The following is a 13,467-nucleotide window of genomic DNA, read 5'->3' as shown; positions in this document are numbered from 1 at the left end:
TCATAATTATTTTTATTGAATATCAGAAAAATGCTTAATGACCTCTGGATGGAGAAATAATATTAGTTAAGCACAGATCAAAGAGATTGAGCAATAAAATTATTTTAAAAACAACATTTTACCAGATTTTTTGTAATCTATTAATTATCTTCAAACATTTCATGTTCTGCTTTAGTCTGTTATCGTTATGTTCTTTCACACATTTTCAAATATCATTTTATGTATTTTTTGTCGTTTTAATTGTTTTTATATTCATGGTTTGTCTTTGTGAATCACATTTCTATAAGAATAATTATCCACTTGATTAACTTACAATGTGCCTTTAATCAGAACTTAATTGAAAATGTTCTCCAAGAAAAAACAAAAGAATTCTTTCATTTCTAATACTACATACAAACTAATACTGGACATAGAATTACCTTGAACACATTATTCCCACAGTGAAGCCTGGTGTTGGCAGCATCATTAAGTGTGGATGCTTTTCATGGACAGGAAAATAAAACATCATGACCCCTGATCAAAATTGCGATGGGATGAAATGACCAGCAAGTACATGGACAATGAAGCCCTTAAAAGATAAAGAGATTCATTGAAACTCTTAGAAGGGATGAAAAAACCTTTTTAATAGTTGCTGTGATCAGACTCAAACGTTCCAACAGCAGCATTTTAAATTCTACACTTTAAAGAGAACTGGAACGATCCAAACCATGGAACTGGAACGAGACAAACCATTGTCTTGTCTTGGCAAGACGAGACAAATTAGAAAGAAAAATGTTGTAAACTTTAGACAAGCTACAGAAAACTATAGTTCAATTCCTAGAAGGTGAATTAGGATTTACAGGATCTCTGTCAGAGTAAGACTTACACAGCATTGACAGCTTTAAAAGCATCCAATTGGGCAAAAGATTTTTTACACTGGGTTAATGATTCAAATGTATCCATAATGGAGTTGGTGACTCTTTTGGCAACACTGATAAAGACATCCTAACGGGCTGAAGCAAATTAATGGGCTTGAAATCAACAATTCCCAATAACTCAATGCACAGCTCATTCTGCAGACCTCCTTAAACAACACTGGCTGTAAATCCCTGCATCCAGCTGGTACACATCACAAAGAACAGCATCATAAAATAACATGTTAGTAGAGATGTACAGATAAGTCAGATGGTGACCGAAATCGGATGATTTCCAGCTTAAGGCCTGATCAGTGACAGGCCGGTCAGAAACCCGAAGAGGTCTGGTGTTTTTAACAGCAGGTTATGTCTGTATGTGTGGAAGTTGTTACTGACTAAAGAAGTCTCAGAGTTAGCCATTTTCTATGGCGAGTTTTTAGCGCCATGTAACACCCACCAATCAGTCGCTGTTTCCATTCAGAAGCCGGTTATCTGATCTGGTTAATGATGTTCCGGTTTTAGTGCTGAATAATCTAGACCATGTTTAAAGAGTCTGACCGTTGACGTTTTTAAACTAGAGCTAAGTAAAGACGTGGTAGGTAGTGGAAAATTAGGTGGAATCATCCTTTAGGGATCTAGTAGTGCCAATTGGAAGCCAACTTCAGCTCTGTCCAACTCAGTACGTTTATGCTTGGTGTCACGTTGGATTACAGTAAACTACGTCAAAAGAACATGTCAATCCACATAATGCACAAACACTGTACGCCAATCATTTATCTTGATTAAGTTTCCTTTGAAGAAAAATAGTAGGAGTAGTGGGTGACCAACCTAGCAAAGCGAGTTTGGGTGAGCAATCATCATTTTGACACGAAAACCATAATCTCAGAGTTAAGACAGGAGCTAATATATGCAATTTATAATCCAATAATGTAAAAGACTGTTTAAAATGTCCACTTTGTAATTATGTTGTCCACTTTAAAAAGCATTTATTAAGCAATCTAAAATTATGTTCTTGCTTAGCATTTCTCACAGGTCTAAACTTTACAAAATGCTCCAACCTGCTGGCGCCAGAGATCTGGCAGGCCGTAGCAAAGCTATGGCCGGTGAACTCTGAGTCAACAGCCTGTCGGCCTGTTTTACCATGATCCAGCAGTGTTTCTACCTTACCATTTGCACACACAATTTGTTGATTTTGCAGATTGCTTTTCTTTTTTTTTTTTTTTGCTAAAGCAGGGCAGCCCCGGGTGACGAATCCAAATGCTGCCAGTGACCCAGGAAAGGACGGCGATCTCAAAAAACAAACACCCGCAATAAATCAAAAGTGATTTGAGACGACGATCACAGATGGTGAGACCAAAGAGGGCTTGTACAATTTCTGTGAGTCCTCCGTGATTCACACATTCCCCAAGCTGCTGTCTACACTTCTCCAAAATAGCCTGGAGCCAATTATAAATGCAGATAAAAACATGGCTGGAGACGCTGGTGGCTTGGCTGCTAATTGACAGGTGAAGAAACGGCCACAGAACATTTGCCTGTTTTTTTTTTCATTTTTCCACAAACACCACAATACATTTTGACTTAGTCCAACTTGTTGAGACCGGAGTCTTGGTGGTTAATCACTGCTGATAACTTCACAGACGTATTTGTGAGGGACTTACCCCACTGCAGAGGAGCGAGCTGCAGGTGCTCCAGGACCAGCTGGTTCAGGGCTCCCTCCACGCTGGCCTCTCCATGCCGCTGCAGAGATGGGTGGCTAGCGTTAAGGACAAGAGCATGACTTGTTAGTAATTACCAAATTACTAACAACAAGTAAAGCTCTACAATTATTGGATTTTTTTAAACAACACATTATGTTAGAATAGGGAAATTGTGACAAATCTACAAAACTTAGTTTATGTTCATGTTGCACATTCTGAGCCTGAGAAGATTAATTTAATGCTGAAAAGTTATCATAGGTAAAAAACAGTGTCTTGAAAAAGTATTACCACCTCTAGAACTTTTTCACCAACTTGTTCAGCCCAAATCTAAATGTATTTTAATGAGATTGTATGTAAGCCACAACAAAATTGTGTTGTGGAAGGGAAAGGGCACAAAGTTTTCCAAATAATTGTTTGGGTGTACCAGCAGCAAGTTAAGAATGAGAGAATGGGGTTGAATACAGATGTGCACCCAAATTCCCAAAGGTAAGACAATGAAATATATTTATGTTTTATTCCACTGTATTCTAGTCTGACAGCCCAAATACAATCCAGTAGCTCCAAATGCCCTTGGAAGTCACTTAATTAGTGAAAAAGAACGGTTCTGTGAAAGCCGGAGAGGTTTATTTGGGAACATCGCAGAACAAACGGCATCATGAAGACCAAGGAACGCAGCTGACAGGTCAGCGTTATGGAAATGTTTAAAGCAGAGGTAGTGCAGACAACAAAATCCCAAACTCAAGTATGTCTTTAATCCAAGGTATGGAACAACCACAAATCTATGAAGAGTTGTCTATTCAAGTATACTGACAGGCTGGGCACAGATTACAGGTGAAGCAACAACGAGCCCCTTGGTAACTCTGGAGGGGCCACTGAGATCCACAGCTCAGGGAGGATCATCTGTTGACAGGACTACTTGTCCTCTAAAGCCCCTCTCCATTGCAAACTCACTCTTACGGGTTAATGGTTCAGTTCCAGACAGGTTGGGTGTGTCTGCACTGGCAGCTGTTCCCTGACTTTCTGGGTAGGACTGTGAGTGTGCAGGGGATCTGATCGAAAGCCTGATGGTGTCATTTTGCTCAGATAAACTTGCCTTCACTCATCCAGTGACAGGCCAATCAAAACATGTATTCTGCTACATAAATTAATTGTGCACAATACCTGGCGTGAGCCTGAGGTGGCTTCAAAGGTTAATGAAGACAAACCGGGTTAGGGATGAAGAACAGGTTACTAGCGAAGGGGCTTTCAGTGTTTAGAATTAGAACCTTATGGATGACTGTGAAGAAGTCAGCTACTGTTGAAAGAAAGCTTTAAAAAGTCCTGTATGAAAATTACCAGAAACTGTGAGCGCTGCAAACAACCATCCCACACTGCAAAGAGAGAAGTGCTACGCTGAACCGGAGGCTGATAATGTTAATTTAATATTTGGAAATGTGACCGACACGAACTGAACAGCTTCAGTCACTTCCTTTTGTGTCATCGCTAAAACTACAAGCTGAATATGAAACAGTGCAGAAATCAACATCATCGTTCACAATTCATCCTGCTGTTTGCTGATTGGCCCGGTTGAAATTCTACCAGAGAAACCCAAGTCAATGGGAGAAATCCCAGATGGAGCCCTAAACGGAGATGACAATTGAGCAACATTGCATAGGAAAGTAATCGCCTTAGTATTTGTGATGTGACAGAATATGTGAACAATTTCAAGGGGAATGAAAACTTTTGCAAGAGACCTTAAGAAACATAGCCACCTAATAGGAAGCACCATCATAAAGTTTATAGTCACATCTATATACAACATTTTTAGTAATGCTTTGCCTGCTTTATGTGCTAAAGTCTTCAGTTGCTTTATTGGTATTCAAACTTTTACTTTGAAATACAGTTCTTTGCCAGGATTGGGTCACTTTAGCAGCATGTTTCAGTTTGTAGCCCATCTTTTCTTTGTCACCTTAATAGATGAGTAATCCAGGTTCACTCAGAGCAGTGAGTGAGTAATACAAGAATATGGCATAAGATCAGGAGAGAAAAACTGAGGGTCCTATGAATCTGAAGAGCCGAGAACAAATTCCTGATGCATAACACAAGTACTGACTTCTCATCTCTGCTTATAAGGATATAATCAAAGACCTCAACATTTCTGCCATTCTCACTATAAACTACAAATATGCCCAAAGCACTTTGATCTCTGAATATCACAGCTTTTGAAGTCATCAATGCCTCACATTTAACTATGGGAAATGATTTGCTTTTGGTGCTTCAGCTGTGATATATGCACACAGTTTTAGTCATTTGCACAGCAGAGCACAAATCCCTTCGCTAACTTATAGAAGCCATTAAAGATGTCAATATGTTAGTAAGACGCGAGTATAAAACTAATACGCTGCAATAAACACACACTGTTAAACTGATCGCAGGGAGGGCTATCAACGCATGAATACTGCATCAAAACAAATACGACTGTCAGGGAGCAATTACCCAGATAATGTGTGATGATAAGGACAGCGCTGATCATTTACACAGCTGACATTTGGAATAATAGGTTAAGCATGAAGGACCCGTGTCTATTAACCTTTGAGGAGAGAGTACAATGTGCCCAGTGAGGAAAAGACAGAAAGCCAAGGAGCTATCGACGCGCAGGCAACATCGTGCCGGAAGGTTCTGCTTCTTCTGAGAAGCTTTCAAAAATATTATCGACTGATTCAGGAGAAAAATCACATCTTACAATTTGTACCTGGGTCTGATCTCAGAGAGCAGCGGCCATTTCGATCATTGATATTATCAACATTTAATACTTCTGATGCAAATTAGAGAGCCAAGGGGGGAAGTGAAAAACAGTGCTGTGAAAAAAAAAAAGAAAAGTGTGAGTGGGGCTGGATGGTCTTTAGCCAAACTAGTTTAAATAGCTTGGGGCTGGTAGCAAACTCAAATGTTTTTACTAAATATCTGCCTTAATCGTCAATGGGACGCTTAAAAACTCAACATAAAACTGTAGTTACTATATGTCAAGGCACATTTTTAGTTACTTAAGGCTGAGAAAGAGCGAGAGAGAGCAAAACTTTGAAAAATGACAGGAAGGCTGAATGAATAACAGCCATGCTCTGCTTTGAAATTTTTGGAAATTGCAGAGTGAATGGTAAGGATTTATTTTATCTTGGAATACACACAAAACAGGTGGTGTGTGCAAGATAGATGTAATGGTACTTGCTAATATGAGATGCTAAAGACAGCTCAAAATGTCGCCTTATCGTTGCATCTTTAGAAGTTCTACAGAAATGTTTCTCACAAAATCTGCAGTTTTTTCCAAAACTATTTCACAAATTTTAAGTCTTATTGTTCTTGTAAATCCTGCACTTTCTTGTCTTGAGAGTTACATGTCTCATTACAACGCTACCTGTCAGTGCCTGGTTTCTTCAAGCTTTTATTAAACATTACTTAAGCAATTTAATACCATTTTGAGATCATTACGATTTAATGACTAACAAGAGTTATGAAAAATAATCAGATTTTCTCTTATATTTCACTTTTATTAGAGATTATGGAGTTAAATGTAGACTTAACATTATAAATTGGACTGTTTTGTCTCTGGTTTGTGATTTGAGTGTTTTACCTAGCTATGTTACCAAACCATCCCTACACTTTATATAAAGTACACAGCAAATAACGCAAAACATCACAGAAATCATGAAACAAATGTGTTACAAATCTACACAATGTGTTTCATTTATTAAATTAACTTACTGAAATAAATAAACTTTCCAATTAAATTCTAATTGATTTAATGGGCTTGTATTTTTGTAATTTTTAAGATCTTTGAGACAAGTCTTTTAAACTAAACTCGTGTCTCTCTGCAGATAATTTTTTTTTTTGTCAACTTTGGACTGAAACAACAGACTTAGGCTCTCAGATCATTAGTTTGCCCTCCAACCAAGAGTTCTGGCTCATGCAGACACAGAGAGAGGAAGAAGAGCCGAGGCGGTTAAACAGACAAGAGGATCTTGACATCTATGTTTAGAAATGAAACAAATAGACCCAGCTGAAGGAGTGCAGCTGAGCTCAGAGCCTCCAAGGTGATCTGGAGACTCTGAAACAGGTCCAAACAGTCCAATGGTGTTCACTTAGGTCAAGTGTACACGCTGCCGCTTCCAGTATTTTAGACAAACTGCAAGCATTATTCTGGTTGTGGCAGTTTTACAGAGAGGTTCAACAATAACTAACCATGAAGAGGATCTTTAGTACCAGCTTAGGTCAGCTAAAGAGAGAGAAATGAACGTCCATGCTGTTAGTTCACAGCGTGACCTCCACAAGGAGACCGTACACTCAAACAAATACCATTTCCTGTCAACCCATGTAAATGTCTCAGGAGACAATGACATACAGAAAGCCTATTTGCTATGAAAAATCACGACTGGAAAAAAACTTCCTAATAACAGGAGCAATATTGTGATGGACAGCTCATAAATTACAGATTCAAGTAGACGTTACTTTGCTAAAGGCCAAGCGAGTGCTTCAGAGAACGAGTACAGGGGGAGCGATTAAAGCTCTCACTTGTCTTGTTTTTCATGTTATGAAGTAAAACCCAGCCTGCAGCAGAACTTACATTACGCTATTTCAAAGGTTACAGAGAGCTGAGCTTTAACTGTTTGGAAGGGCATCTCCAAGCATTTATCCAGACTTAATGCAGGAAACGTCTGCATCAAGACGGGAGTTGACGATAATCTGAAGTACTGGTCAACTGAAACTGGTTTAGTGACCATCTGTCTAGGGAAGCTTAGCCATGGATCACTTTAGATCCAAGGAGATGCTAAGTGTAGAATACAGTCATGCAAATTAGGGGGCATCAAGCCAACCAATGAGGACTACTGCTGAGTACGCTCATGGGTATGGGTATGGCGTATACTGAAGTGAAAAAGTGTCTGCCAGCTGGTCTGCACCGCTGTATGAAAGGTGTGTGCGAATATGAATATGCCGAAACCACGTGACTGTGTGTCGACTCTTCGGCTTTGGAAGAAGTGTGTTGGGGACTGACTAAATTAGGTCAGGATGTCTGAAAATATGGTTGGAAGAGACCACAGTTAAGCTAGTTGGACCTGTCCAAAGAGGAATTACTGGAAATCTTGGACAAATAAGAGTTAAATGAGGAGCTGTCAACGAATAGGAAATGAAGAAGAGCACAGAGAAGTCATGTGGATGTAGGGAGAGAGGAGAATGACAGGAACAGGAAGATATTGGCAGCAGATGGTTTGCTGTGACGACCCTCAAGAAAACAGGCAACAGAAACGGTAGAAAGGATGCAAAGCAGAAAATACGGTCATGGAACTTTTGTAGCAGGTTGAGGGTATATCAGTGATAGAAACAAAATTTGATTTATTTGCCAAACCAATTGACTGCTTCATCGTTCGATCAATCCAGGAACACTTCTACAAACAGACACCCTTCCAGGTCATTCTGAGCCAAACCAGATGATATATGGAGATCCTCCAGCAGGTCCAGGGTTTCCTCCCAAGAGGACATGTCTAGAAAAGCTCATAGGAGAGATGCCAAGAATACTTCCTGGAAGCACCTTATCAGACTCCATTAGATGCCAAGGAACAGTTCTACTTCTGTTTCCTTCTCAACCCAGAAGAATCTCATTTCAGGTGCTTGTAAGCAGGATCTCCTGGATTTGATCATGTTCTGGATGAGGGTTGAAACGTAGACGTAAAAGCTTTGTGTTTGTCGCCTCAGACCTTTACCACTACGAACCAGAGTCATGTCAACTACTATCAACAGAGTGAAGCTGTCTGAAAATGTAAATGTGGATATTATTCTGACATCAGTTGTAACACTAAACTACAACACTTCTTTGGTCCTTGTTTGGATTTTTTGCTTTGTTTTCAGAAAAGCTTGATCAAGTTGCGGAAGTCGATTTTCATCCAGAGGGGGGAAAAAAATGCATCAAGCTGGCAATGCATAGTGTGTGATATGCCAGAGCGCGGTTGGCAGGGTGCTAGGAAGGTAATTGAAACATATGGACTTAATGAAGATTTATGGAAGTAAAACAGATTTTGTGAAGCAGATGGTTTTCATACATTTTCCCCTAAGATGTTAGTTTGGGAGAGAATAAAAAAATAAAATAAACGTCCCTCTGATAAAACTATCCCCCGTTTCTATTTTGTTCAGAAGTTTTATTTGAATAGCAATTTAGGGGGTCTAAGAGATATGACACATATGCTAAACTACAATTTAGCATTAAAAGCAGCATGCCATTAGTAGCCCAAATGGGGAAAGTATTAGAATCCAAACAACCAAATGGTCATGTTTTATTGATTGATACAATCGGATGTTTGGAGACTTTTCTATTAGCACAGGCATTATCTACTCATAAAATTACTGGAACTGTTATCTAACATTTAACAGATAAAATATAACAAAAATAATTTTGGTCTCTGGAACAACTAAAGAAGAAAAGTGGAGCGTTTCCTAACTTTTTCCTAGTTGCTCAATAAAACAGCTCTGATTTATACCCAGAGGTACAGCCTTGACACCTGTGGAGTGGAGGAAAGCTTCATTGTGGTCAGAGAGAACTCTGGAGGCTACAACATTTGCATCAACTGTTTTAAGTTTGAGCAAAAAACAACAAAAGCTCTGGCACAGATATATAAAACTATTCTTAATTCACAATTGATTGCATGCATGATATGTTTACCCATTAAAAATTAATCGGAAGCCGACTTAAATTTGCATCGCTGAACAGTAAAATGCCTCTTTAGAGTCTGAAAGAAGCAGAAAACTTTGGACATTTGCTTTTCCACCTGTCAGTTCACGTGGGTTCTCTGCTGGCCAGAGGGCATTTTGGGTAAACCACACAGATGTGCAAAATGGCTGCATAAAATGCTGTCAACAAGCATTCTGTAGCTGTGACATTGGCAAAACCCATATGATCTTATGAAGGCACTGAGGTTTGTAACTCTCAGACTTTTTTTCCAGGAACACCACTGTTAGAACACTACAATCCTGTCTGATCAGTAACCTCTGCAAGGATATTATGCTCCAACAGATGTCCAGCTTGCTGTTGATCTGGCAGCCCTGGGCGTGCTGTCGCTCCTCCTCCAGCTGTTTGGGGCTGCTGAAGCGGGCCGCCTCCTGGTCCAGCTGGGGCAGACTCTCAAAGTCAAACTTGTCGACCTGGATGGCCATCCTGTAAGAGTGGGTTTGAGAAAAAAACTCACTGATTTAACTGCCAACTAGCTGATGAACATTTGGTCTTGATTACATATTAAAATAACACAGTTCTGCTATTTTCACCTTTGACAACATTGTAATGCTAAAGGTTAATTATTTAGGGTAATGTCAAGTAATAACCTGAAGAGAATACATCAAAAATCTTCCTCTACTTGTTCTTCCTGTGGCATGAAACTGAAACTTTTAGCTACAACAAAATAAAGCAAAAATCATTGTTGTTTAAAGCCACCAGTCAAGTGGTGTCAGCATCAAAAGTGGTAAAACTTCTGTTAGTTAATTTAAATGACCTATTTATATAATAACATATAATAATATATTATATATATAATAATAATAATATAATAATACCCTGACCACCTTAGATTGACAACTTTTTGTTTTGTGCACAGTATACAAGTGACCCCAAGTAGTGAAGGAATTATTAGCTAAATTAGCCATAACATGCCTTACAACCTCTTCATGTTGGAGCCACTTTAAGCATTCAGCATACTGAGGTGAGTGAATCTTGATCAGAGCAGACAGACTACCTGTTCAGTGTAGCATGAGATTAAGTATTGTATTAACGGGTCGTTGCTGCAGCATTAGCATAGCCATTGTCATGGGACATCCCTATGATGGATCTCCAATTTGGGAATTATATCAAGGAATGTTTTCATGATGACCAAAAAAAATGCCACGACATTGGCAGCAATGGAAGGCAACGTTGTGGTGTTGATCGCTTAAAGCACCATATCTGCATACGCCATCAAAATGGAAAGCAAATGGACAAAGGTAAGAGTGGGTAATGAATTTACTAATGATGTATAGAATTTAGAAGAGAATTCTGGGGAATATGAGTCTCTAGAGCCATGCCAATCACTGTTGGCGCAGTGATTACCTGCATGGCCCTTTATTGACCTGAACAAAAGGAATCCCAATCAACATTACCAACGCTAGGCTCTCAATCCAACACAACTAATAAAGTGATTGAAACGTTGGATGACTTGTGTCTCAATAAACCAGACAAAATACTGACCAACATATTTTAGTGAAAGTGTTGCTGCATTGTCATTTACTCTCTCTGCTGACTTCAGCTGGTTACATAACTGAACACAACATTTCACAAATCCCACTGGTTCCTCAACACACAACTGGAGAAACTTTACCTCAGTGTTTTCAAGGCAAATAAAACACACACGCACGCACGCACGCACGCACGCACGCACGCATGCACGCACGCACACGCACACACACACACAAAGTGTGTTTACTGCACTCCAAAATAATGCAGAATATACACCAGTTTGCATCAATATAAATATCAATTAGATTAAAATTACAGTCTGTAGTCAACCCAAATGTGATTTTGAAAACCAATGAAAAAACAGGAATTGCAAAAAGTAAATGAAAACAACTGGAGTTATGCAATCCAATAATGCAGTGTATGAAGAAAAATTATATGAAAGGCATATTTAGTTCTGCAGGTTTTCTAACTGGAAAGCAACACCGTTACTGTCCATTCTTCCCCCTTTGATGACAACCAGTTCCAGCTGCCTCGTGTGCCGAGACGAGTCATAAATTATTCATCTACTCTGAACAAACAGCTCCAGGTTGGAGTCTGCTTCTAAACTGCTTGTGTTGCTAAGTTATATATTAACAGAAGGCAGACTGTTCTCTGCTTGTTATTTGCCTGAGGTTACATCAACTCTTACTACACTGTGGTTTCACCTGAGTTATGCGCATCAGAATGACCCAAAGGATCACGTCTTATTGCTCCACAGCATGCAGGGCCTTCATTCAAGGATGTTGTTATTAATTGGACGTACTGGTTTGGGGATTAACTTGGCAAGCAATATGATCAACTGAGATAATTAGACTGCTTACGAAGATCCTTGTCTGGAAGGTCATCAAATGGTTATTTTATGTACAGGTGGATGGATGGATGACTCATTTATTGCGTTTGCTTTTATTGCAACATGACATTGGGTGTCCTAAAAGGCGCTTATGAATAAAATCTGTTATTATCATTATCACTCAGTCAGTAGTAAGAAGATTACAGGGTTGTTGCACATTTTCATGTCAAAATTCTGTACAGTTCCATGGTCTAATTTCCAGAGTTCTGGGTAAAAATTGACAAATTAAAACAAAGAAAGGAGAGAGAAAAACAAGCAAAAGAAGGATAGAAGACAGAGAAGTGAAGGAAAAAAGGAAGGAAGGAATGAACAGTGGGGAGGGAGGGAGGGAGGGAGGGAGGGAGGGAGGGAGGGAGGGAGGGAGGGAGGGAGGGAGGGAGGGAGGGAGGGAGGGAGGGAGGGAGGGAGGGAGGGAGGGATGGATGGATGGATGGATGGATGGATGGATGGATGGATGGATGGATGGATGGATGGATGGATGGATGGATGGACTGCTGACAGGTTATAATACTCATCCTGTCTAATGGATTGGATGACTGGACTTTGGCAATCAAACAGAATAGAATAGAATAGAATAGAATAGAAATGTCCTTTATTGTCCCACAGTGGGGAAATTCAGGGCGTTTTGTTATCGCTGTGACTCTTGCCACTCAGCCGAACCCCCACAGAACTGACTGTAACCTCAGCAGGGCAGCGAGTGAAACACCAAGTTCTTCTTCTGCCTCCCAATTCCCCAGGTATCCAGCTGCTGAGAGCTCATTGAAAGCAAAACCAATCTATAGGGATTACAACCCGCAGCCTCACAACATAAAGCCACCGTCAGAATCTCTTATTTTGCCACAAGCAGTCAGGTGGAAAGATTGGACACTCTGCCTCAGCCTGCGTTTTTCTAGTATATTTGGACACAAATATAGCCAATATCAGTTTTTACAATACAGAAAAAATGGAGTAATATACATAAGTAATAGAAACTGAGGAATTTCTATAAAATATTTAAAAAAAATTATGCAACTTCTAAGGAGTAAATTAGGACATGCCCACATTTATTCTGGAATGGCTGAAATTATATTTCACATCAGGTGAACGGTAGATCGTTACATCTGCCATGTTTAAACCAGATGTTTGGTTTAGTGTGCTGCTGACTACTGAACAGAGTGAAGTGATGCTTCTCGCTTTGCAGACTGATGTCAGACTGGTTGAAGGCAACAAACAGCAGATTGAAGTTATGACAGCCAATAGGAGAGACTAGCTCAGGGTTGGGCAACTCCAGGCCTCGAGGGCCGGTCTCCTGCAACTTTTAGATGCATCTCTACTTCTCCACACCTGAGTCAAATAATGAGGTTGTTAGCAGGACTCTTGAGAATTTGACCTCATTTAGGAGGTGATTCAGTTATTGGATTCAAGTGTGTTGGGCCAGGGAGACATCTAAGAGTTGCAGGGCACCGGCCCTCGAGGACCAGGATTGCCCATTCCTGGACTAGCTCCTAGCCAGAATACCTGTTATTGCCGATAACATGATTATCTGGAAGTGAAACAGTAACTTCTGGTGTTTTGAAACTGAAAAATTATTTTGAAACTGACAAAAAGTCCAAAGCTACTTTCCAGATTCAATGTTTTTTTTTTTTCAACTTAAAATCTTTTTTTTTCAGTTTATTTTTCTTTTTTGTTCAGATTCAATTTTTTTTCCTCTTAAAAAAATTTTATGGACACTATTTAGCTACACAGATTGCCTTCATTTCCACTTTTACACGATTACAAGAACAC

At 39.6% G+C, this 13,467-nt stretch overlaps 1 protein-coding gene across 2 annotated transcripts in view; it reads right to left on the bottom strand.

The window, feature by feature from the left end:
* trappc9 (trafficking protein particle complex subunit 9) overlaps nucleotides 1–13,467 on the bottom strand; it is a 217,169-nt gene that overhangs the window by 77,130 nt on the left and 126,572 nt on the right. For both annotated transcript variants that reach the window (XM_088010081.1, XM_088010082.1), the window contains 2 exons: nucleotides 9,614–9,767; nucleotides 2,552–2,642 (listed from right to left, as the gene is read on the bottom strand). In XM_088010081.1, coding sequence (XP_087866207.1) covers nucleotides 2,552–2,642; nucleotides 9,614–9,767 — 245 coding nt within the window. The remainder of the gene's footprint in view (nucleotides 1–2,551; nucleotides 2,643–9,613; nucleotides 9,768–13,467) is intronic.

The sequence above is a fragment of the Poecilia mexicana genome, unplaced genomic scaffold (genome assembly GCF_051168715.1).
Source record: "Poecilia mexicana isolate PSO_F unplaced genomic scaffold, ASM5116871v1 scaffold_11, whole genome shotgun sequence".
In the NCBI taxonomy this organism is placed as follows: Eukaryota; Metazoa; Chordata; class Actinopteri; order Cyprinodontiformes; family Poeciliidae; genus Poecilia; species Poecilia mexicana.
The sequence above is the reverse complement of the archived record's forward strand: the minus strand, read 5'-3'. Positions and strand labels throughout refer to the sequence as shown.